At 45.3% G+C, this 25,064-nt stretch overlaps 1 protein-coding gene across 5 annotated transcripts in view; it reads left to right on the forward strand.

The window, feature by feature from the left end:
- The window catches only part of rc3h1 (ring finger and CCCH-type domains 1), a 104,714-nt gene that overhangs the window by 22,987 nt on the left and 56,663 nt on the right, over positions 1 to 25,064 (forward strand). For 3 of the 5 annotated variants that reach the window (XM_033028325.1, XM_033028327.1, XM_033028328.1), the window contains one exon: positions 21,455 to 21,783. In XM_033028325.1, coding sequence (XP_032884216.1) covers positions 21,553 to 21,783 — 231 coding nt within the window. In that variant the 5' untranslated portion in view covers positions 21,455 to 21,552. The remainder of the gene's footprint in view (positions 1 to 21,454; positions 21,784 to 25,064) is intronic. The other 2 variants (XM_033028326.1, XM_033028329.1) reach the window with 1 other exon arrangement.

Genomic DNA, 25,064 nt, shown 5'->3' on the forward strand with positions numbered 1-25,064 from the left:
GATGGTTAGTGACAATATAGACTACATTTAATCCTGTACAATGGTGTGTGGATGCTTTGTTCAGTCCCGTACCAATGTAAAAGCTGTGCTGTTGTGTAAAGGGAGCAAGTGTTTCCATGCTATTGACAGTTGCTGTTCTGTCCCTGTGCAGGTCCACTGGATGTTGTGTATTAGTATCCTCAGTTCTAGGTATGTTAAATGTGTGCAGGTCCATTATTAAAGTGTAGAGGCAGCAAAGGGTCATGTGTGAGATGTGAAAGGTTCTGCTAGTATGTGGAGGCTGTACTTGGTTAGTGTAGGCAGCACTCGGCCTGCCGATATGTGGAGGCCAGGTTTTGTCTGTGGTCAGGGTTCCCTTGGACTGGTATGCATTGGCTGCATTTGTTTCTGTTGGTGTAGTGAGTGGGTGCTGTGTTGGCATGTAATTGCTTGGTGCTGTGTTAGGGTATACAGATTATGCTACCTACAAGTGATAGCAGGGCACAACTCCGTACTTTGTCTAAAAGCAGTGACCCACCCTTGGTTCAAGTCAAGGCATTGCTTGACACCCCCTATTGGAGGGTTTGTAGACTGTTTGGTGCTTAATATGTGCTCAGATTACTGTTAGTGAATGAAAACTGTGCTTGGTTGCATGTTACTGTCGAGCCTGTCCTGTATCAGTGAATGGTGGCTGTGATCAAATCTGTGTCAGCTGGTAGAGATTGAGTGTGGTGCTGCCTTAAGAGTGTGACAATTGAGCATGAACCCATGAATTGAGTATGTGGAGATTGTGCCCTGGTCAGTGAGTGCAGCACTGCTCAATCCCATGTTATGTGCAGGCTCTGCCTTGCCCATTGTTATTTTGTGGGGTGTATACTCATGTCAATGTCATTGTGTACAGGTGGTGCCTGGCTTCTAGGTAATGTGCATAGACAGTGTCTGGCCAATTGTTTGCTTTTGAAGACTGTGTTTGGTCCTGTGTTGGTGTGTGAAGATTGAACACTGTTCAGTGTTATTGGGTGGTGAATTTTCTCAATCTTCTAGTGCAGTGTGAAGGGAGTGCCCAGCCATGCGTCAGTGTGTGACAGTGCAGTCCCGTCTGACACAGTGTGTGGCAGCGCTATCTGTGTCTGGCGGCGTCGCCCGAACCTGCGTCTGTACTGAGACACTCAGTCCGGTCCTGCGTCTCTTGGCCCGAGTCTTGTGGGGAAAGTGCGAGTCTTTGGCTCAAGAGTCTTCGGCAAGGAGGCTGAGGGAGGAGACTATGCCAAAAGTTGGAGAGGGTGAGACACAGCGAAGAAATTACAGGTCAGCTGATTCAGTGTGATGCTTGCAGGATGTGGGAGGTCAGGGCCGCTGGCTGCTACAACTGTGAAAAGTGTGTCCAGGTTCAGCTCCTGAAGGACCGTGTTGAGGCACTGGAGAGGGAACTGGATGATCTCAGGATCATCCTGGAAAACAAGAGTTTCCTGGACAGAACCGACGGAGATCGTTGCACCGAAGATACCGGAAGAGAGAAGGTGGGTGACGATGAGGAAAGGAAGGAAGCTTGGAGTACAGGAGATCCCGGGGGAAGTACCTCTTGAAAACAGGTTCACCCTCTTGGAAGCTGTCGGGAAAGAAGACACTGCCATTCTGAGCGGCGGACAGGTCTGCGAGTCAAAACGTGGCTCTGAAGCAAAGCCGAATAGACAGATGTCAGGCAGATCCGTGGTAGTCGGGGACTCCATCGTGAGGGGTACAGATTAAGGGTGTCTGCGGCAACAGGCGGGATTCAAGGATGGTGTGTTGCCTCCCTGGTGCCAGATCCAGGACGTCACGGACCGATTGCAGGGCATCCTTAAGGGTGAAGGTGAGCAGCCGGAAGTGGTAGTGCATGTCGGCACAAATGAAGTCGGGAAAAAGAGGAAAGAGATTCTGGAGCATGACTTTAGAGAGCTCAGAAGAAGGCTGAAAGCAGAACCTCCAGGGTGGTTATCTCCAGTTTGCTTCCATTTCCTCGTGCTAGTGAGGGCAGGAACAGGGAGATATGGGATCTGAATGTGTGGCTGAGGAGCTGGGGCAGGGATTTAGATTCTTAGACCACTGGGATCTGTTTTGGGGTAAGGGTGAATTGTACAAAAGGGATGGGTTGCACCTTAACAGGCGGGGGACCAGCATTCTGGCAGGCAGGTTTAAACTAAATAGTGGGGGGGCGGGGGGTGGAGACAAATTGGAAATATAAGGATTGAGTTAAAGGGAACGAGAGTATAGGAAAAGTTAACACACCAGAATTAACGGGACAGAAAGCTCACGAAGGTATAGGAGAGTATGGCCGTTAAATAGGAATCGATGTGAAAGGTGAGGTGAGTAATGGATTAAAAGTATTATATATGAATGCGCGAAGTATAAGAAGTAAAGTGGATGAGCTTGCGGCTCAGTTAGAGATTGGTAGATATGACATTGTGGGGATTACAGAGACATGGCTGCAGGAGGATCGGGACTGGGAACTGAATATTCAGGGTTATACGTCCTATGGAAAGCACAGGCAGGTGGGCTGAGGAGGTGCGGTAGCTCTGTTGGTGAGGGATGAAATTCAGTCCCTTGCGAGGGGTGACATAGGGACTGACGATGTAGAGTCGCTGTGGATAAAATTGAGGAATTGTATAGGTAAGAAGACATTAATGGGAGTTATCTACAGGCCCCCAAACAGTAGCCTGGATATAGGGTGCAAGTTGCAGCAGGAGTTAAAATTGGCATGTAACAAAGGTAATGCCGCTGTGGTTATGGGAGATTTCAATATGCAGGTAAACTAGGAAAATCAGGTGGTTCTGGACCCCAAGAAAGGGAGTTTGTAGAATGCCTCTGAGATGGATTCTTCGAGCAGCTTGTACTGGAGCCGACCAGAGAAAAGGCAATTCTGGATTTAGTGTTGTCTAATGAACCAGATTTAATAAGGGAAGTTAAGGTAAAGGATCCCGGGGGAAGTACCTCTTGAAAACAGGTTCACCCTCTTGGAAGCTGTCGGGAAAGAAGACACTAGGAGGTAGTGACCATAATATGATATGTTTTCATCTGCAATTTGTGAGGGAAAAGGTTAAATCAGAAGTGTCTGTTGCAGTTGAACAAGGGACTATGAAGGCATGAGAGCTGGCCATGGTCGACTGGAAAAGAATCCTAGCGGGAATGACAGTGGAACAGTAATGGCAGGAATTTCTGGGTAAAATCCAGAAGATGCAGGATCATTTCATTCCAAAGAGGAAGTAAGATTCTAAGGGGAATAAGAGGCAACCGTGGCTGACAAGGGAAGTTTGGGATGGAATAAATCTAAAAGAAAAGGTGTATAACATCGCAAAGAGTAGTGGGAAGCCAGAGAATTAGGAAACTTTCAAAGGACACCAGAAGATAACAAAAAGGGCAATACGGGGTGAAAATATGAAGTACGAGGGTAAGCTGGCCAAGAATATAAAGAAGGATAGTAAAAGCTTCTTTAAGTATGTTAAGAGTAAAAGATTAGTAAAGATAAATGTGGGTCTCTTGAAGGCAGAAACTGGTGAAATTATTAATGGGAACAAGGAAATGGTAGAAGAGTTGAACAGGTACTTTGTTTGTGTCTTCCTTAGTGAAGACAGAACCAATCTCCCAGATGTACTAGTGGACAGAGGATCTAGGGAGACAGAGGAACTGAAAGAAATTTGCATTAGGTGAGAAATAGTATTGGGTAGACTGATGGGACTGAAGGCTGATGAATCCCCAGGGCCTGGGTCTGCATTCCAGGGTACTCAAGAAGGTGGCTCTAGAAATCGTGGATGCGTTGGTGGTCATTTTCCAATGTTATATAGATTCAGGATCAGTTCCTGTGGATTGGAGGGTTATCCCACTTTTCTAGAAAGTGGGATATTCCCTAATGTTATCCCACTTTTCTAGAAAGGAGGGAGAGAGAAAGCGGGGAATTATAGACCAGTTCACCTGACATCGGTGGTGGAGAAGATGCTGGAGTCAATTATTAAAGAAATAATAACGGCTCATTTGGATAACCGTAAAAGGATTGGTCGAAGTCGGCATGGATTTATGAAGGGGAAATCCTGCTTGTCTAATCTTCTGGATTTTTTTTTAGGATGTCACAAGTAAAATGGATGAAATAGAGCCAGTGGAAGTAGTGTATCTGGACTTTCAGAAAGTCTTTGATAAGATCCCACATAGGAGATTAGTGGGCAAAATTAGAGCACATGGTATTGGGGGTAGGGTATTGACATTGATAGAGAATTGGTTGGCAGACAGGAACAAAGACACAAAGCTGTGTGAACTGTGAAGAGGATGCTATGAGGATGCAAGGTGACTTGGACAGGTTGGGTGAGTGGGCAGATGCATGGCAGATGCCGTTTAATGTGGATAAATGTGAGGTTATCCTCTTTGGTGGCAAAAACAGGAAGGCAGAATATTATCTAAACGGAGTCAACTTGGGAAAAGGGGAAGTACAACGGGATCTAGGGGTCCTTGTTCAACAGTCACTGAAAGCATGCAGGTACAGCAGGCAGTGAAGAAAGCAAATGGCATGTTGGCCTTCATAACAAGAGGAGTTGAGTATAGAAGCAAAGAGGTCCTTCTGCAGTTGTACAGGGCCCTAGTGAGACCACGCCTGGAGTATTGTGTGCAGTTTTGGTCTCCCAATTTGAGGAAGGACATTCTTGTTATTGAGGGAGTGCAGCGTAGGTTCACCAGGTTAATTACCGGGATGGCGGGACTGTCATATGTTGATAGAATGGAGTGGCTGGGCTTGTATACTCTGGAATTTAGAAAGATGAGATAAGATCTTATTGAAACATATAAGATTGTTAAACGTTTGGACACGCTAGAGGCAGGAAACATGTTCCCGATTGTGGGAGAGTCTAGAACCAGGGGCCACAGTTGAAGAATAAGGGGTAAGCCATTTAGAACGGAGATGAGGAAAAACTTATTCACATAGAGAGCTGTGAGTGTGGAATTCTCTGCCTCAGAGGGCAGTGGAGGCTGGTTCTCTGGATGCTTTCAAGAGAGAGCTAGACAGTGCTCTTAAAGATAGCGGAGTGAAGGGATATGGGGAGAAGGCAGGAACTGGGTACTGATTGGGGATGATCAGCTGGCTCGAGGGACCGAATGGCCTACTCCTGCACCTATTGTCTATTGCCTTTCCCATCATTGCCGGGGACTTCAACGAGGTCAATTTGAAGAACTCACTTCCTAATTACCACTGTCTGCAGCATCAGAGGATCAAACTCTCTCGGCCATTGTTACTCCCCCATCAAAGCCCATCCCTCACCCTTTCAAAAATCAGACCACCTGGCTGTGCTCCTTCGTCCTGCGAATAGGCCCTGACTGCAGGACATAGATCCAACGGAGAGGATTACACGGAGCTGGTCAGGAGAGACCCGGCCTAGCCCACCATTCAACCGTTGGAGTTCCATATCAGCCTGTGTTAAAGCACCTCCATGTGTCCCTAGCTATTTCACAATAACATTCATGCTCCTCTTTTAAAACCTTTTGCTTGCAAAACCACCACATTTGCAAGCAATGTATTCCAGGTCATAACCACACATTGCATTGAAAAGGGTTTTTCCCCATTCCTCCTTTGCATCTGTACCCCAAAGGTTTAAATCTGTTTCCCCAGCCCTCAAAGCACACTAATTGAAACAGCTTTCCTCTATTTACCCTCAACCACTGAAGATCTTGCATGCATCAATCACACTTGTATGTGAGCCCGTGCTTGTTCTTGCAATATTACATCGGGAATATTGATTCCATGTTAATGTCCGGAGAGGCTGCTCAATTATGTGCTGTTAGTCATAGAATAGTACAGTACAGAAACAGGCTCTTCAGTACACCATGTACATTGTACTTACCTATACCAGTCCCATTTGTCCATATTTGGTCTGTAGCTTTCTGTATCTTGGTGACTCAGTTGTTTGGCTTGGTACTTCTTAAATGTTGTGTGAGTACCTCTCCACCTCCTCAGGCACTGCATTCCCCATTAAAGAATGGCCCCTCGGGACCATTAACAGTGGTAGAGTAGAACGGTGGCACAGTGGTGGAGTAGCTGCCTTTCGGCGTGGAAGACCCCTGTTAGATCCTGACTACGCGTGCTGTCTGTATGGAGTTTGTTCATTTTCCACGTGACCGTGTGGGTTTTCCACAGTTGCTCCAGCTTCCTCCTACACTCCAAAGATGTACAGGTTTGTAGGTTAATAGGCTTTGGTAAAGATTGTAAATTGATCCTCGTGTGTAGGATAGTGCTAGTGTAACTGGGGATCGTTGGTCGGCGTGGACTCGGTGGGCAGAGGTCCTTTTTCCGTACTGTATCTCTAAGCTAATCTAAACATTGATTGAGACATTGAGGGAAGTTAGTGTAGAAATAGCCGGGGCTATGACAGAAATATTTCAAATGTCATTAGAAACGGGAATAGTCCCCGAGGATTGGCGTACTGCGCATGTTGTTCCATTGTTTAAAAAGGGTTCTAAGAGTAAACCTAGCAATTATAGACCTGTTAGTTTGACTTCAGTGGTGGGCAAATTAATGGAAAAGTTACTTAGAGATAATATATATAAGCATCTGGATAAACAGGGTCTGATTAGGAACAGTCAACATGGATTTGTGCCTGGAAGGTCATGTTTGACTAATCTTCTTGAATTTTTTGAAGAGGTTACTAGGGAAATTGACGAGGGTAAAGCAGTGGATGTTGTCTATATGGACTTTAGTAAGGCCTTTGACAAAGTTCCTCATGGAAGGTTGGTTAAGAAGGTTAAACTGTTGGGTATAAATGCAGGAATAGCAAGATGGATTCAGCAGTGGCTGAATGGGAGAAGCCAGAGGGTAATGGTGGATGGCTGTTTGTCGGGTTGGAGGCAGGTGACTAGTGGGATGCCTCAGGGATCTGTGTTGGGTCCTTTGTTGTTTGTCATGTACATCAATGATCTGGATGAAGGGGTGGTAAATTGGATTAGTAAGTATGCAGATGATACCAAGATAGGGGGTGTTGTGGATAATGAAGAGGATTTCCAAAGTCTACAGAGTGATTTAGGCCATTTGGAAAAATGGGCTGAAAGATGGCAGATGGAGTTTAATGCTGATAAATGTAAGGTGTTACACCTTGGCAGGACAAATCAAAATCGGACGTACATGATAAATGGTAGAGAATTGAAGAATACAGTTGAACAGAGGGATCTGGGAATAACCGTGCATTGTTCCTTGAAGGTGGAATCTCATATAGATAGGGTGGTAAAGAAAGCTTTTGGTATGCTAGCCTTTATAAATCAGAGTATTGAGTATAGAAGCTGGGATGTAATGTTAAAATTGTACAAGGCATTGGTGAGACCAAATCTGGAGTATGGTGTACAATTTTGGTCGCCCAATTATAGGAAGGATGTCAACAAAATAGAGAGAGTACAGAGGAGATTTACTAGAATGTTGCCTGGGTTTCAACAACTAAGTTACAGAGATAGGTTGAATAAGTTAGGTCTTTATTCTCTGGAGCGCAGAAGGTTAAGGGGGGACTTGATAGAGGTCTTTAAAATGATGAGGGATAGACAGAGTTGATGTGATCAAGCTTTTCCCTTTGAGAATAGGGAAGATTCAAACAAGAGGACATGACTTCAGAATTAAGGGACAGAAGTTTAGGGGTAACATGAGGGGGAACTTCTTTACTCAGAGAGTGGTAGCGGTGTGGAATGAGCTTCCAGTGGAAGTGGTGGCGGCAGGTTCGTTGGTATCATTTAAAAATAAATTGGATAGGCATAAGGATGAGAAGGGAATGGAGGGTTATGGTATGAGTGCAGGCAGGTGGGACTAAGGGAAAAAAGTTGTTCGGCACGGACTTGTAGGGACGAGATGGCCTGTTTCCGTGCTGTAATTGTTATATGGTTGTTATATGGTTATAAACTCAGATCCCCTTAAAATATCTTAACTCACTTTAAACCCATGTCCCTTGTGTTTTAGTCATCCCCAGTGTGGGGGAAATATTCTTGCTACCTAACTTGTCTATCCCCCTCATAATTTTATATGTCTATCATCCTCCTAGCCACCTACTGTCTGAAACAAACTTGGCTTCTCCACATAACTGAAATGTTCCATCCTAGGCGAACCTCACCACCCTGGTGAATCTTTCCTGCATTCTTTCCCTGCAATCACATTCTACTTTAGTGTGGTGACCAGAAATACATGCCATGCTCCAGGTGTAGGCAATCAATGTTTTCTAAAGTTGTTACAAGACGTCCCAGCTCTTATGTTAGTGTGCACTCTGTCCTATATCCTGTTACGGATGGATGCTTTGATATGGCAAAATGGAATACTGTGTTTGGTCCAAAGTATAGAGTGTGTGTTCAAATTCAAATTAGTAGTTGCAGGCTCAACTCCATCCTCCATTAGTGCCTCCATAATGCTCAATATCATGTGATCTGTATTTATGCCTATAATATTCTGTTGTGCTGCAGCAAGCAAGAATGTCATTGTCCTATCTGGGACACATGACAATAAACTCTCTTGACTTGACTCTCTTGACTTGACTTGACATGCTTAGTCTCGGTATGTCACTACAGCACTTTATTCCACATTTGCATGTGCTTCATGGTTCTGCAGAGGTGTCTGAAGGCGGTGTGTAGCTCCACATCGGAGCTAGGGATTGAGTGCCTCCTCAATGTGATAACATTGCAAAAGATATGTTAACGTCTGCTCCCACGTGATCCCTCCACTGGTCACGTCTTGCTCTCTGCACCCCTTTCCACCTTCTGCAGAGACCGCTCCCTCCGCAACTCCTTGGTTTACTCATTCCTTCCCACCCAAACTACCCCTCCCCGGTACTTTCCCCAGCAACCACAGAAGATTTAACACCTGTCCCTATATCTCCTTCATCCAGGGATCCTAGCAGTCCTTCCAGGTGAGACAGAGGTTTGCATGTACCTCCTCCAACCACATCTACTGCATCCAATGTTCCCATTCTGGCCTCTTGTACATTGGCAAGACCAAGCATAGACTCGGTGACCATTTTGCCGAACACTTGTGCTCGGTCTGCCAAGGGCTACTGGAGCTCACGGTTGCCAACCATTTTAACACCTCTTCCTAGTCCATACCTTTCTGGCCTGGGCCTCCTCCATTGCCAGACTGAGGCCACATACAGACTGGGGGAACACGACCTCATATTACTTACAACCCAGCGGTTTCAAGCATTGACCATTCCAGTGTTAGGTAACTTCAAAATCTCTTCCCCTTAACTCCACATCCTCCTTTATTTCCCCCCCCCCCCTCCTGTACCCCACCTGGAGTATCTGCTATTTCTTACCTCCACCACTCCTTTACTTTCCTTCCTCTTGCTTCACAATTTGTAACTCATCAATTATTTTGTCTGTTCATCTCTGTCCTTTGTCCAAGCATCTGCCTATCAAAATCCCTCACCTCTGTCCTGCCCCTCCTCTCTTCCAGCTTTCTTTCCACCCCCATTCCCCCCCCCCCCCCACTCCCCACATCCAGACTGAAGTAAATTCCCAACTTAAAACGTCATCTATGTGTGTTTTCCAGAGATGCTGCCTAACCTGCTGAGATACTCCACACTACTTTTGTAAACCAGTATCGGTAGTTCCCTGTTTCTGCATGTTAGCATTGCTGTTCACCTAAACAGGAAATAGTATAGTCGGTGTGCAAAAATGTGAGACCAGTTGTGTGCACACGCACGCGCTCTCGCCCACACTCCCAACACAACTTGGAACTAAACACAGTCAATGCAGATTAATACAGAAGCTAGAACAGCAACCACCTATTAACATAGGATCTAGAGCACAGGTAGGAAACACATCATTGCGCTGGGGAAGAAGCAGAGGAGAAGTTGTCTTGGAAGGAGATTTGCAGTGAAGGGGACACTGGATCGGCATGCTTTGTTTTCTTTGGAGCGGAGGAGACTGAGTGGTGATCTGAAACGGGTGTTGAGATAGTAGGAAAGGTGGGCGTCCACCAAAAGCAGATGAGAATCATTCCATCGCACTACAATTTGCCGTGTAGATGGTCGATATGGTTTAAAATATCAAGAGTTGATTCACTCATCACAGTACATCCAGTCTGACCTACTATAACCTCAGTATTTATGTGGATGTTCTAGTTCTGCTTCTGAACAATGTTGATGCCAAGTGACAATAGGAATTTACTGCAGAGAAGTATGATGTGATGTTTTTGACAGAAGCAACGGAGAAGAGTATTGTAGACTGACTGGGACAGTTCTAAAGTGTATTTAGACACAGAAACACCTGATGATTGATTTCATTATTTTGGGGAAATATTTTTCGGGGAGTTTTGGCTTCTTTGGCACAACCAGCATTTATTGCCCGTTCCTAACTGCGCTTGAACAGGTGATGGTGATCTGCCTTCCTGAACACCGCAGGCTTTCTGGTGAAGATGCTCTCACAATGCTATGGATAGTGAGTGTCAAAATATAGAACCAGCAAACGTGCTTGCAGTATATTTCCTTAAGTAAAATACAGAATGCTGAAGTAACTCAGTGGGTTAGGCAACATCTCTGGAGAGGGTGAAGAAGGACCCCCAAACTGAAATGTCACCTATCCATGTTCTCCAAAGATGCTGCTTGACCCGCTGAATTACTCCACTACTTTGTGTTTTACTCAAGATTAACGCATCTGCAGTTCCTTGAGTCTCCATTATATTTCCTTGTCAGGATTATATGGAATTTGGAGATCCTGAAGGTTGTGATGTTCCCATGCACCTATTGCCCGTGATCAAAAGTTGGGGAAGTGGCATTGGAGTTGTCTATGCAAATAACTGTTGGGAGTTTAGTTGAAGATTCACACTGCAACCACTGTGCACTAGTGTTGAAGAGAATGATTTTTTTAGGATGGTTGATAAGATGCCAATCACATGGGCTATTTATCCCGAATGATGCTGAGCTTCCTAAATATATTTGTGCTGAACTCGTCCAAGCCACAGAAGATCATTTCATCACACCACCAATGTATTAGAGTGTCAGGAGGAGAATCACTTGCCACAGAAAATGCGGTCCGACCTGCTGCTGTGACCTCTGCATTTATTTGGATGATCAGTTATGCTTCTGGACAATGATGACAACCAAGGTATGGATGGTGGGACTTTAGGCAATGATAATACCATTGATTATCAAGGATAGATGGTTAGGCTCTCATGTTGGAGGTGACCACTGGTACTTCCGTGGCATTTGCCACTTATCAACGCATGCCTGAACATTGGCTGAATGTTACCGTGCGAGAGCATGGGCTACTTGATAGTGTTTCAACAACAGAAATGGTGCAGATATAAAACAGTATAGGGCCACAGAAAGGTAGATTGGAAGATTAGGAATTCATCCTTGGCACTTGAGAGGTCTATTCAGGAGTGTGATAACAGAGGGAAAGAGGCTGTTATTGAATGTATGTTTTTTCAAGCTTTTGTATCCTCCCCCCCCCCCCCCCCCCCCCCCAACGGGAGTGTCAAGAAAAGAGATTGACAGAGTGTGGTACACAAAAATGCTGGAGAAACTCAGCGGGTGCAGCAGCATCTATGGAGGAAATAGGCAACGTTTCGGGCCGAAACCCTTCTTGACCAGAGTGTGAGTAGTCACTGATTATGAGGCAACATGAAATATAGATAGTCAATGGTGGTAGATAGCCCAGGTTTGCATGCTGGGCTAGGCTGCGTACACAACTCTCTGTAATATCTTGCGATCTCGGGCAATGCATTTTCCATGCCAAGCTGTGATGCATTCTCAGATAGTTTGCTTTCTGTGGTGCATCTGTTAAAATTCTTCAGCCATTGGAGATCTGCTGCATTTCTTTTGCCTTCTGAGGAAGCAGAGGCATTAGTATGGGCTACAGCATCAATGTGGTTTATGTGAGCTGTGACTCAACCATCGCAGTTTATTCTTGTTGTCCAATGATTTGGTTTACCAAGACTCTTTGATGCCACGTGGTCAGATGCTGCCATGATATCGGGGACAACTCGTTTTACCTCTGAAATTCAGCTCTTGAATTCATTTTTGGACCAAGGCTAAGTGAAAGGGAAATGGGAGTTTGAATATGATATAGAAAAATCTAAAGCTTCCTGCTTTGGAAGAAAATGGTGGAAAAACGGAGTAATTGGTGAGAAATTGGAAAGGTATTGGTATTCCGAGAAACTGAGATGTCCATGTAATTGAATCACTGAAAGTTAACATGCAGGCAGGCACAAGAAGGCATTTGGTATGTAAGTAAGCATCTTCATCGTATTGATGCTTGAGTACAAGAATAAAGATGCATGACAAATATATGGAGTCCTTCTGAGACCTAGCCTGCATATGGTGTGCAGGTCTGGTTTCCATGCCCAAATTTAATTTAGTTTTAGTTTAGAGATACAGCACAGAAACAGGCCCTTCGGCCCACAGAGTCTGCGCTGACCAGTGATCCCCATACACTAACACTATCCTACATACAAGGGACACTTTATAACTTTTACCATAGCCAATTAACGTACAAACCTGCACGTCTTTGGAGTTTCGGAAGAAAAAGGAGCAATCATGGAAAACCCACAAAGTCACGGGGAGAACGTACAAACTCCGTACAGGCAGCCCCCATAGTCAGGATCAAACCCGGGTCTTTGGCGCTGTAAGGCAGCAACTCTACCGTTGCGCCACCGAGCCGCCCCTAGGTAACAAAGGGGAATGCAGCAGAGGTTCGTTAAGTCGATTTCTGACATGGTGGAGAGATTGTCTTCAGAGTAATTCAGCGATGTTGGTCTATTCTGAATTTAGAAGAATGAGATTTATGAAATGGGTTTTGACAGGAATGATGTTTCCCCTGGCTGAACTATGTAGAACCAGGTTTCCAACTAGGCGGTCACCCACTCAGGGCAGATATATGAGGACATTTCTTGAAGGTGTCAAGTTTTGGGAATTCTCTAATTGAGGGCTATACAGGCTCACTGGCTTATTCAAAATTCATGGATGCTTGGATTTTAAGGCCATCATAGAAGATGAGGACATTATGAAATGAGGCATTGTGGTAAAAGTACAGCTGTCATCTTAAAGAAAAAAATATGTGGGGGGCAAATGGTGGTAATTGGAAATCAAGTGTTAATTGTCAGTTTTGGATGTGTCTTTTTTTGTGAACAGGACATCCTTGAGCCATTTCCCAGATTGCAAATAGTTGCCAGCGTTGCAGCTATACCAAAGATAGATGCAAAGCATTGGAGTAACTCAGCCGGTCAGGCAGCATCTCTGGAGAAAAAGGATGGGTTTTAGGTCGGGACCCTTCAGACTGACCCAAAATGTCACCCATCCTTTTCCCCCAGTGATGCTGTCTGATCCGCTGAGTTACTCCAGCAGTTTGTGTCTATCTTTGGTATACACTAGCATTTGCAGTTCTTTACATAGAAAAATAGAAAATAGGTGCAGGAGTAGGCCATTCGGCCCTTCGAGCCTGCACCGCCATTCAATATGATCATGGCTGATCATCCAACTCAGTATCCTGTACCTGCCTTCTCTCCATACCCCCTGATCCCTTTAGCCACAAGGGCCACATCTAACTCCCTCGTAAATATAGCCAATGAACTGGCCTCAACTACCTTCTGTGGCAGAGAATTCCAGAGATTCACCACTCTCTGTGTGAAAAAAGTTTTCCTCATCTCGGTCCTAAAAGATTTCCCCCTTATCCTTAAACTGTGACCCCTCGTTCTGGACTTCCCCAACATCGGGAACAATCTTCCTGCATCTAGCCTGTCCAACCCCTTAAGAATTTTGTATGTTTCTATAAGATCCCCCCTCAATCTTCTAAATTCTAGCGAGTACAAACCGAGTCTATCCAGTCTTTCTTCATATGAAAGTCCTGACATCCCAGGAATCAGTCTGGTGAACCTTCTCTGTACTCCCTCTATGGCAAGAATGTCTTTCCTCAGATTAGGAGACCAAAACTGTACGCAATACTCCAGGTGTGGTCTCACCAAGACCCTGTACAACTGCAGTAGAACCTCCCTGCTCCTATACTCAAAACCTTTTGCTATGAATGCTAACATACCATTCGCCTTCTTCACTGCCTGCTGCACCTGCATGCCTACTTTTAATGACTGGTGTACCATGACACCCAGGTCTCGTTGCATCTCCCCCTTTCATAATCGGCCACCATTCAGATAATAATCTACTTTCCTGTTTTTGTCACCAAAGTGGATAACCTCACATTTATCCACATTATACTGCATCTGCCATGCATTTGCCCACTCACCCAGCCTATCCAAGTCACCTTGCAGCCTCCTAGCATCCTCCTCACAGCTAACACTGCCCCCCAGCTTCGTGTCATCCGCAAACTTGGAGATGTTGCATTCAATTCCCTCGTCCAAATCATTAATATATATCGTAAATAGCTGGGGTCCCAGAACTGAGCCTTGCGGTACCCCACTAGTCACTGCCTGCCATTGTGAAAAGGACACGTTTACTCCTACTCTTTGCTTCCTGTCTGCCAGCCAATTCTCTATCCACATCAATATTGAACCCCCAATACCGTGTGCTTTAAGTTTGTATACTAATCTCTTATGTGGGACCTTGTCGAAAGCCTTCTGAAAGTCCAGATATAACACATCCACTGGTTCTCCCTTATCCACTCTACTAGTTACATCCTCGAAAAACTCTATAAGATTCGTCACATGATTTACCCTTCATAAATCCATGCTGACTTTGTCCAATGATTTCCCCACTTTCCAAATGTGCTGCTATCCCATCTTTAATAACTAATTCTAGCAGTTTCCCCACTACCGACGTTAGACTAACTGGTCTGTAATTCCCCGTTTTCTCTCTCCCTCCCTTTTTAAAAAGTGGGGTTACATTAGCTACCCTCCAATCCTCAGGAACTACTCCAGAATCTAAAGAGTTTTGAAAAATTATCACTAATGCATCCACTATTTCTGGGGCTACTTCCTTAAGTACTCTGGGATCCAGCCTATCTGGCCCTGGGGATTTATCGGCCTTTAATCCATTCAATTTACCTAACACCACTTCCCGGCTAACCTGGATTTCACTCAGTTCCTCCATCTCATTTGATCCCCGGTCCCCTGCTATTTCCGGCAGATTATTTATGTCTTCCTTAATGAAGACAGAACCAAAGTAGTTATTCAATTGGTCTGCCATGTCCTTGTTCCCCATGATCAATTCACCCGTTTCTGACTGCAAGGGACCTACATTTGTTTTAACTAATCTTTTTCTCTTCACATATCTATAAAAGCTTTTGCAGTCAGTTTTTATGCTCCCTGCCAGTTTTCTCTCATAATCTATTTTCCCTTTCCTAATTAAGCCCTTTGTCCTCCTCTGCTGGTCTCTGAATTTCTCCCAGTCCTCTGGTAGGCTGCTTTTTCTGGCTAATTTGTACGCTTCATCTTTTGTTTTGATACTATCCCTGATTTCCCTTGTTATCCACGGATGCACTACCTTCCCTGATTTATTTTTTTGCCAAACTGGGATGAACAATTGTTGTAGTTCATCCATGCAGTCTTTAAATGCCTTCCATTGCATATCCACCGTCAACCCATTAAGAATCAATCGCCAGTCTATCTTGGCCAATTCACGTCTCATACCCTCAAAGTTACCTTTCTTTAAGTTCAGGACCCTTGTTTCTGAATTAACGATGTCACTCTCCATCCTAATGAAGAACTCAACCATATTATGGTCACTCTTGCCCAAGGGGCCACGCACAACAAGACTGCTAACTAACCCTTCCTCATTACTCAATACCCAGTCTAGAATAGCCGGCTCTCTCGTTGGTTCCTCTACATGTTTGTTTAGAAAATTATCCCGCATACATTCCAAGAAATCCTCTTCCTCAGCACCCTTGCCAATTTGATTCACCCAATCTATATGTAGATTGAAGTCACCCATTATAACTGTTTTACCTTTGTTGCACGCATTTCTAATTTCCTGTTTGATGCCATCCCCAACTTCACTACTACTGTTTCTACATTGTTGCTATACCCTAGCTAGAGCAGTGGTTAGTTTTGGAGAGTAGGTCTTCAACAGGCTGGATGGTATCAGGTCTAATAACTCTCTTTATCCACTACTCTGAGCTATTTAGTTCAGTTTAGTTTAGAGATGCAGCACGGAAAACGGCCCTTTGGCCCACCGTGTCCGCGCCGACCAGCAATCTCCACATATTAACACTATCCAACACACACTAGGGACAGTTTTTACATTTACCAAGCTAACTTACCTACATGAAAATGCTGGAGAAACTCAGCGGGTGCAGCAGCATCTATGGAGCGAATGAAATAGGCGACGTTTCGGGCCGAAACCCTTCTTCAGACTGATGGGGGGTGGGGGGGAGAAGGAAGGAAAAAGGGAGGAGGAGGAGCCCGAGGGCGGGGGGATGGGAGGAGACAGCTCGAGGGTTAAGGAAGGGGAGGAGACAGCAAGGGCTAGCAAAACTGGGAGAATTCAACGTTCATGCCATCCGGACGCAAGCAACCCAGGCGGAATATGAGGTGCTGTTCCTCCAATTTCCGGTGTTGCTCACTCTGGCAATGGAGGAGACCCAGGACAGAGAGGTCGGATTGGGAATGGGAGGGGGAGTTGAAGTGCTGAGCCACCGGGAGTTCAGGTAGGTTATTGCAGACTGAGCGGAGGTGTTCGGCGAAACGATCACCCAACCTCCGCTTAGTCTCCCCGATGTAAATCAGCTGACATCTACAATTACAATTCAATTTATTGTCATTTGGACCCCTTGAGGTCCAAACGAAATGCCGTTTCTGCAGCCATACATTACAAACAAATAGACCCAAGACACAACATATTTTACATAAACATCCATCACATTGCTGTGATGGAAGGCCAAAAAAACTTTTCTCTCCACTGCACTCCCCCCCCCGATGTCAGAGTCAAAGTCAAAGCCCCCGGCGGGCGATGGCGATTGTCCCGTGGCCATTTAAGCCACGCCGGGTGATGCAAGGCCGCACACCGGGTTCTTGATGTTAGAGCCCCCGGCGCGCGCTCGCAAACTCCCGCGGCCATTCCAAGCCGCGCGGGGCGGTGCTGTAAGGCCCCGCTCCAGGAGCTCTTCAACCCCGCAACTCGGGCGGGAGAAGTCGCCGCTGCGGGAGCCCTGAAAAGCGGTCTCCCTCCAGGGTCCCGCGGGCTCCCGGTGCCGTCCGCCAAACCCGCAGTTGCAGCCACCGAATCTCCGGGGGTCGGGCCGCAGCAGCGTCCACCACAGCTCCACCCGCTCTGGACTCGGCCAGCTCCGCGACGGTGAGGTGAGTAGTCGGCACTGGAGCCCCCGGTCTTCCTGTTGGAGGCCGCTCCTCGTTGCAGCCCCAACGACAACGGAGACCCGACAAAGAAAAGGTCGGGTCTCCCGTGCAGGGAGAGATTTAAAAGTTACCCCCAACCCCCCCCACACCACCCCCACCCCCCCACACACATACCCCAACAAAAATAACAAAAACTACATTAAAACATAGACATAAAATAATAAAAACGCAGACGGACTGCAGAGGCCGCTGCAGACGAGAGTCGCGCCGCCTACCTAGAGCAGCGGATGCAGTAGATGAGGTTGGAGGAGATACAGGTGAACTTTTGTCGCACGACAACTTTTGTCGCACCTGGAACGACTGCTTGGGTCCTTGAATGGAGTCGAGGGGGGGGGGTGAAGGGACAGGTGTTGCATTTCTTGTAACTTACCTACATGATTAGTACAGGTGTCCAAGGTTATGGGGAAGTCGGGGAATGGGGTAAGGAGGGAGAGATAGACCAGCCATGATTGAATGGCGGAGTAGACTTGATGAGCCAAATGGCCTAAATCTACTCCTATTCCTTATGACCTACATACCTGTACGTCTTTGGAGTGTGGGAGGAAACCGAAGATCTCAGAGAAAACCCACGCGGGTCACGGGTGGAACGTACAAACCCCATACAGACAGCACCTGTAGTTGGGATCGAACCTGAGTCTCGCAAGCGCTGTAAGGCAGCAACTATACCGCTGCATCACTGTGCTGCCCTTAAGGCATGGAATGAATCGAATAAGGGAAAGTTGACTTCCATGATCGGGGTTTCAGGAAACGTGGAGATGGATCCGCCATTCAGCACGTCGTGCATAGGTGTTTGAAAGTGTTGGGATACATTTAGAGAAGAGTTAGCAAAACATATAGAATCTTAGTCCTCATAAATGTGGAAATTGAGTACAAAAGCGAGGAAGTTAGGCAGACCTCAGACCTTTGTGTAAAACTCTGCTGGGTCACAACTGTGGTTTTGCAACCAGTTCGGCCGTCGAAAAATGAGGAAAGACGTGAAGGTCTTTGAGAGAGAAGTCAGAGAAATGGTAAAGCAAGAAAATAGGTCAAGAGTTATTTGGATCCAGGGAATCCTTTGTCTAGTCCCATCAGCACAACAAATGCAGTTTTTCTCCTGATCTTGGGTAAAGTATCAAGGAGCGTGCAGCTGATGAACATTGTCATCAGCCCGTGTTGTTGCTCGGCCTAATTCCGTTACCTCAACAGTGTCACGTCATTGCCTTTAGCTTTTAGCCTTGCCATGTCATTGATTACTTTTTTATCCAGAATGATTAATGAAAGTTTATGACTTCTGATATCCTTGTGGCAGTTTCCTTTTCCGATTTGGGTTATCTGTCATTTGTAAGTCACTTGGTAGCATTGTCTGTTTAGCTGTTGCATTAAACATTGTCTGTTTATCATATCTCAGTTTGTCGATTGGCATTCTTGGACTGTATCTGTGTTTGCTCCAATTTTCTGCCATCTCTGATGATCTGCCTGTCCAAGCAGCAAGCTCTTCTCCCTGTGGGACAGCTGTCGTTCAAATATACAATCATTCAAATATACCTGATGTATTGTGTACCTGATGTATTAGATGGCAAATCTGCTATGACCTTCATTAAACAAAAGTTAACCCATGGATTTTAGGACAAATGACCAAAGCTGGTTTAAGCAATTATCCTGAAGAAGATGGAGAAGTTTGGAAGAGGGATACCAGACCTTGACACAGGGCTTGAGGGGTTTACTGAGCCAAGAAGGTGCAAGACCACTGGAACAGATACAGATAAAGTTGTAAAGCTTCAGCGTACTGGGAATAGGTATATGTCAATGAGCAGCCAGTGCTCAGTCCCAGCCCGTCCTCCAGCCTAGCTTCCTGGCGATCGTCAACAGCTAAACCTCGCTTACGGACGACAGATGGCACAATGGGCTAAGTGTTCGGCTGGCAACCGGAAGGTAGCTGGTTCGAATCCCGCTTGGAGTGCATACTGTCGTTGTGTCCTTGGGCAAGACACTTCACCCACCTTTGCCTGTGTGTGTCCTTGGGCAAGACACTTCACCCACCTTTGCCTGTGTGTGTGGATGTAATTATGTGAAGCACTTTGGGGTCAATGCAAGTTGACTAAAAATGTGCTATATAAATAAAGAAATTTAATTTAATTTAATTCAGCTAGAAGCTGTATTTGTGACCCTGAACCACAGAAGGTGAAGGTAAAGGGACAGGTGAGCCAGACAATTGCAGCTTCCTGTCGCTTCTCCCCACCTCTCGCATTCTTACCTCACTGTCTTTGTCTCTTGCTCTGTTCCAATGCGGCTTAGTGCAAGATTAAAGATCAGAATTTCATCTTCCAGGCAAGCGCATTATGACCAGATTGAATGTGGCTTTAATTTTTAACGGATATTGTGTATCACAAAAATAACTTTGGGCCCTTCCCTGTTGTACCCAGTACGCTCGACCCAGATTCCATACTAGCCCACTTTCACCTCAGCTCCTAAATAGGAAAAAAGGGAAATAAAGGAAAAGGGAAATATAATACAGGAAGTATCAGTTACCCATTCCTTTCCCAGTCCACACCGATACACACATACTGCACAACGGTACAATATAGGGACAGACCAAGCACTGTACTGCAGTGTAATATAGGGAGAAATCAATCACCAACAATACTATACCCCAGTATTATACAGTGACAGACCAATCACTAATAGTACTGTACCCCAGTGTTATAGTGAGAGACAAATCACGAACAGTACTGTACTCTAGTGTTATACAGTGAGAGACACATCCCCACCTGTACACTCCAGTATTATACAGTGAAAAACCTCTCCCAACCAGTTCTGTACCCCAGTGTTATACCGTGAGAGTCACATCTCGACCAGCACTGTACCCTAGTGTTATACTGTGACAGACCTCCCCCCACACCCTAGTGTTACACATAGTCCCCACCAGTACTGTATTTCAGTGCTATGCAGGGATGGATCTGTCGTCACCATTGTCAGTTCTAAACTGACAAACCTGTCCTCAGCAATACTGTACCTCTGCATCATGTCATGACAGACCTGCCCCATCCATATTGGACCCCATTGTTATACGATAAACCTGTCCCCAACTGTCCTCCATGACTGTTATACAGTGACATACTTATCCCCACCAGTGATGTATTCTACTGTTGTTCATTAAGTCTGTCCCATCATTACTGTACCCCAGTGTTATAAACTGACAGAGAAAGAAGGAACCTGCAGATGTTGGTTTACAAACCATATAAACGCACAGATGCGGTTATCCAGAGATGCTGCCTGACCTGCTGAGTTACTCCAGCACTTTGTCTTGTAAACTGACAGATCTGTCCCCAGTGGTACTGTACCTTGTTTTATTAATTGACTGATGCATCCCATCTGTACTGCCCCCCCGGAATTAGTCAGTGACAGACCCGTTCCCACTAGTGTTATACACTGACAGACCCACAGGCCAGTATGTACTCTGTTTTTTGTCTCTGGTTCCCTTGCCCAAGGTACAATCCTCTCTCTGAGTCTCCCTAGACCATTTTAAGGAGTTGTGGCCTTCCTGCATGAACTTTGTGATTTTACTAGAAATTTGAAACCTACCACACAAAATCATACAGGACAGTCACATTCAAGATACCTGGTACCATTTTGGTCTATTGGTAGCTCCATTCTGAATCTTAGATGGTTTCAATATCACTGTAGAATTCCATGGCATTATCCTTGTCTGTCTCATTTAGTCTTGTTTTCTGCCCTGGTTCTTCCCTTTGCCTTCTCTCTGGTAATTTTAGTTTAGTTTAGAGATACAGCGTGGAAACAGGCCCTTCGGCCCACCGAGTCCGTGCCGACCAACGAACCCCGCACATTAACACTACCCTGCACTAGGGAAAATTTGACATTTATATCAAGGCAATTATACTACAATCCTGTACGCCTTTGGAGTGTGGGAGAAAACCGAAGAAAACCCATGTAGGTCACAGGGAGAACGTACAAACTCTGTACAGACATGCACCCGCAGTCAGGATCAAACCCGGGTCTCTGGAGCTGTAAGGCAGCAACTGTACCGCTGCGCAACCGTGCTGACATATTGCGTATGGATAATTAAAATAAATAAATGTGTGTTTCTATTTGAGCCTGTGTGCGAGCGCTTGTGTACATACATATGTACTCCGACTGATGTGCAAAGTCAGTTAAAGATTATCCGTGACACCATTTGACTAATTTTTCTATTGATTGCAGATTGCAGGTGATACACAATGAGCCTGGGACAACGATGATCACTCCCTGTTACTGACAACCCGACTCCACTGGGATCTTCCCATTTACTCACTGCCACAATGCCTGTGCAGGCTCCACAATGGACGGACTTCCTCTCCTGCCCAATCTGCTGCCAGACCTTTGATGAGAACATTCGCAAGCCCATCAGCCTAGGCTGTGGACACACAGTCTGTAAGATGTGTCTCAACAAACTCCATCGCAAGGCTTGCCCTTTCGATCAAACCACTATCAACACGGACATTGACTTGTTACCTGTGAACTCTGCATTATTACAGCTGGTGGGAGCCCAGGTAAGAATTCCTCTCCATTTTTACGTCTGCTTGTTTGCATTATTTTAACAGATAATGTCATTTAATCTGATCAGACATGCTCCATTGGTTTTATTACATTGCTGTAGGCTGGCCACTCCCACCACCAATTGTGTATTAGCTTCACTTAGCACCACCGCCTCCCACTGCTTGTTTCCCCATTGGAGGAGCCTAGACTAACAATTTTTCCCATTGCCAGAGCTTTTCTAACAAAAGCATTAAATCAAAAATAGAAGAACGCAAGAAACTGCAGGTGCTGGAATCTTGACAAAAAAAACTGATGGAAGAACTCAGCAGGTCAGGCAGCGGCTGTGGAGAGAAATGAACAGACCATGCTTCTGGCCGGGACCCTTCTTCAGACTGATTTATGGAGTGGGGGGGGGGGGGTGGGGAGGGGGAGAGAAAGCTGTAAAAGAGACCATGGGGTAGGGCAATGCCTAGCACGTGATAGGTGGATACAGCTGAGGGAAGGGCGGGTTGATGGGCAGATGGGTGGAAATAGTGACACTGGCTAGAGGTGAGAGGGAGACGAGTGTTGGATATGAAAGGAGGAGTGAAACGGAAAGACGGAGAGATATTGGCGGAAGAGGTTGGGTGGAGGGGGAATAAAAAGGGTAAATGAGGGGCTGGATGGAAGATGAGTGGAAGGAGGATGGGAAAGGAGCTGGATGACACAGTGGGGGAAATGTATGGGGGGGCAAAAAAAAGAAGTTGGAGGATCAGAAGATTTCAATGTTGCTGTAGAGGTAGAGTTGCTGTCTTACATTGCTCGCGACCCGTGTTCCATCCTGACTACAGGCACTGTCTGTATGGAGTTTGTACGTTCTCCCTCGTGTGGGTTGTTCGCCAGGTGCTCCAGTTTCTCCCCCCCCCCCCCCCCCCACATCCCAAAGACGTACAAGTTTGCAAGTTATTTGCCTTCGGTAAGATTGTAAATTGTTCCTAGTGTGTAGGATAGTACTACTGTACAGGGTGATCACTGGTCGGTGTGGACTCGGTGTTTCCGTGTTATATCTCTAAAGACTAAAGTCTACCATTGGGTTGTTTGTTACCCATGCAGAATATGAGGTTCTATTCTTCTCTTGGGTTTGGTCACAGCTGTGTTCAATAGATGAGTGTTTAATAGCTAAAGACTCTGGGCTGAAGTCTACTTGCAAGCTACCAGTAGTGAATTTCTGCTCAACAATAGGAACTCCCTGACGACTTATTTCAATCATTCAAACGGAACCATGCCATTTCCCTCCCATTCAATCGTTACACCTGCCAGAAAAACACCTTCTTCAATACAGATGCTCCCCGATTTACGATGCTTCGACTTACGATATTCCGACTTTACGATGGTGCAAACACTGGGCAACGGCAGCGAGCCGCACGTCACTTCCGGTCACGTGATCGCATTGTATTAAATACGTTTTGCCTTGCGATATTTTCGATTTACGATGGGTTTTTCGGAACGTAACCCCTTCGTAGGTCGAGGAGCAACTGCATAGCATCTGTTCAGTATTCACATCAGTCTTTGCAACATATTGTCTCTCCAAGTCTCAGTGTGTAACATGATGTTCAGTCCCTGTGACTCCCTGTGAATGTAGTGTTCGGCCCTAGGTCTTCTGCATGTTGTGATTGAGTCCCTGTAACACCCATTGTAACATTTCAATCCTTGTAAGACACATTATCAAGAAATTATAGTGTTTTTAACTTATTACTCAGTATAACACAGGTCAATATATAGATTTGTTAATTGGCAAGATTTTTGCATCTGAGTCCTAAGATGTTGCGTGCAAGGTTCACTACTGATATATGAACACAAAATAGTGCTACTTAATGGTGCAATCATTGAAAGAAAGTGGGCATAAACAATGCCATGGTAACATTTCACAGTGGCACAGCAGTATGATATGCATTGATCCAACCAGTATTTATCTGTTAATAAACATCAATAAAACATTTCACTATGTGCTGTTTGTGGGAACATTGCTTTGTGCAAATTGGCTGCTTTGTTTCCTGAATTATCACAGTGACAATACTTAAAGCTCTGCATTGGTTGTGAAATTTATTAACTTGTCAGGAAGTTGTGAAAGATGCAAGTCTTTTCTAATATTACATGTAGCTCCCTTTTTGAATAGTTCTCACTGTGTAACACACTTATCAGTTTATACAACACACTATAGCTATTCTTGTACAATGACAAAGAGCACCTTTCTATATTGATTGCTCCAAGCATGCTGTGGAAAGATTTGCTGAAAGTTGCATATTTCTCTCGACATTATTTCATGTCAGCTGAATGATTCACTGGCTTTCAGGCTTATGTTGTCCGTAAAGCAAGGCTGGTGGAATAGGAGACCTAGAGATGGTGGGGATGCAATTGAAGCCAAGGATGAGATTTTTGCACAGTGTGTTATACTGACGCACGTGGTGCAGAGGGCTGTAGGAGAGCAGAGTCAGTGCCCATAACATCTGAATGCCTGTAGGAGTTATTTTCAGAACTGCAGTCGCTGAATCACTGGAGAGATTGGTACCTGTTTATTCCTATTCCTAGAACAGCACTTAGAAGGGTCTCGACCCAATACATCATCCATTTCTTCTCTCCAGTGATGCTGCCTGTCCCGCTGAGTAACTCCAGCATTTTGTGTCTATCTTCATGTTGTCTGTTTCATCACCACCAACTCACTCTGAGATTTTCCCCTCTCGCTCTCTCTCTCTTTGCGTAAAGAACAGAGAAGTTCACCGCTTGATTCAAAATAATGAGGAATTTGATAGATGAAGAATTTGTTTCTTTTAATTGCACAGCCAATAACCAGAAGACAAAGTTTAAGCTAATTGTCAAAAAATAATCCACTGAGGCATTGAGAATTACTTTATCGATGCTAATTGTACTGAATTAAAATATGTTGCGTAAAGGTGTAAGTGATTTCCAAGGTAACTTTGAAAGAGCAATGTGAAATACTTGACATTGAAAGACTATGTTTACAGAGCTGTGAGGAACAGTGGGGCTAATTGTGAAGCATTTAATGACTTGGCTCCAAGTGACCTCTTCTCCTGCGCTGCATGACTCTGGGGCTTTCCAGTTCTAATTTTGGTTCAACTGTAGGAGGTTGGGGATGGCGTTTACGCAGATCCCACAGGTGGCCAATACTTCTCAGCCTCATCCAAGTTAGTGCCCTAGATGGTGAACATAAGGGTGGATTGAAGCCAGACCCAATGCTATTCCCAGGAGTCATGAGCAACTGCAGATGCTGGAATCATGAGCAATAAACAAACTCTGG

The sequence above is a fragment of the Amblyraja radiata genome, chromosome 10 (assembly GCF_010909765.2).
Source record: "Amblyraja radiata isolate CabotCenter1 chromosome 10, sAmbRad1.1.pri, whole genome shotgun sequence".
In the NCBI taxonomy this organism is placed as follows: domain Eukaryota; kingdom Metazoa; phylum Chordata; class Chondrichthyes; order Rajiformes; family Rajidae; genus Amblyraja; species Amblyraja radiata.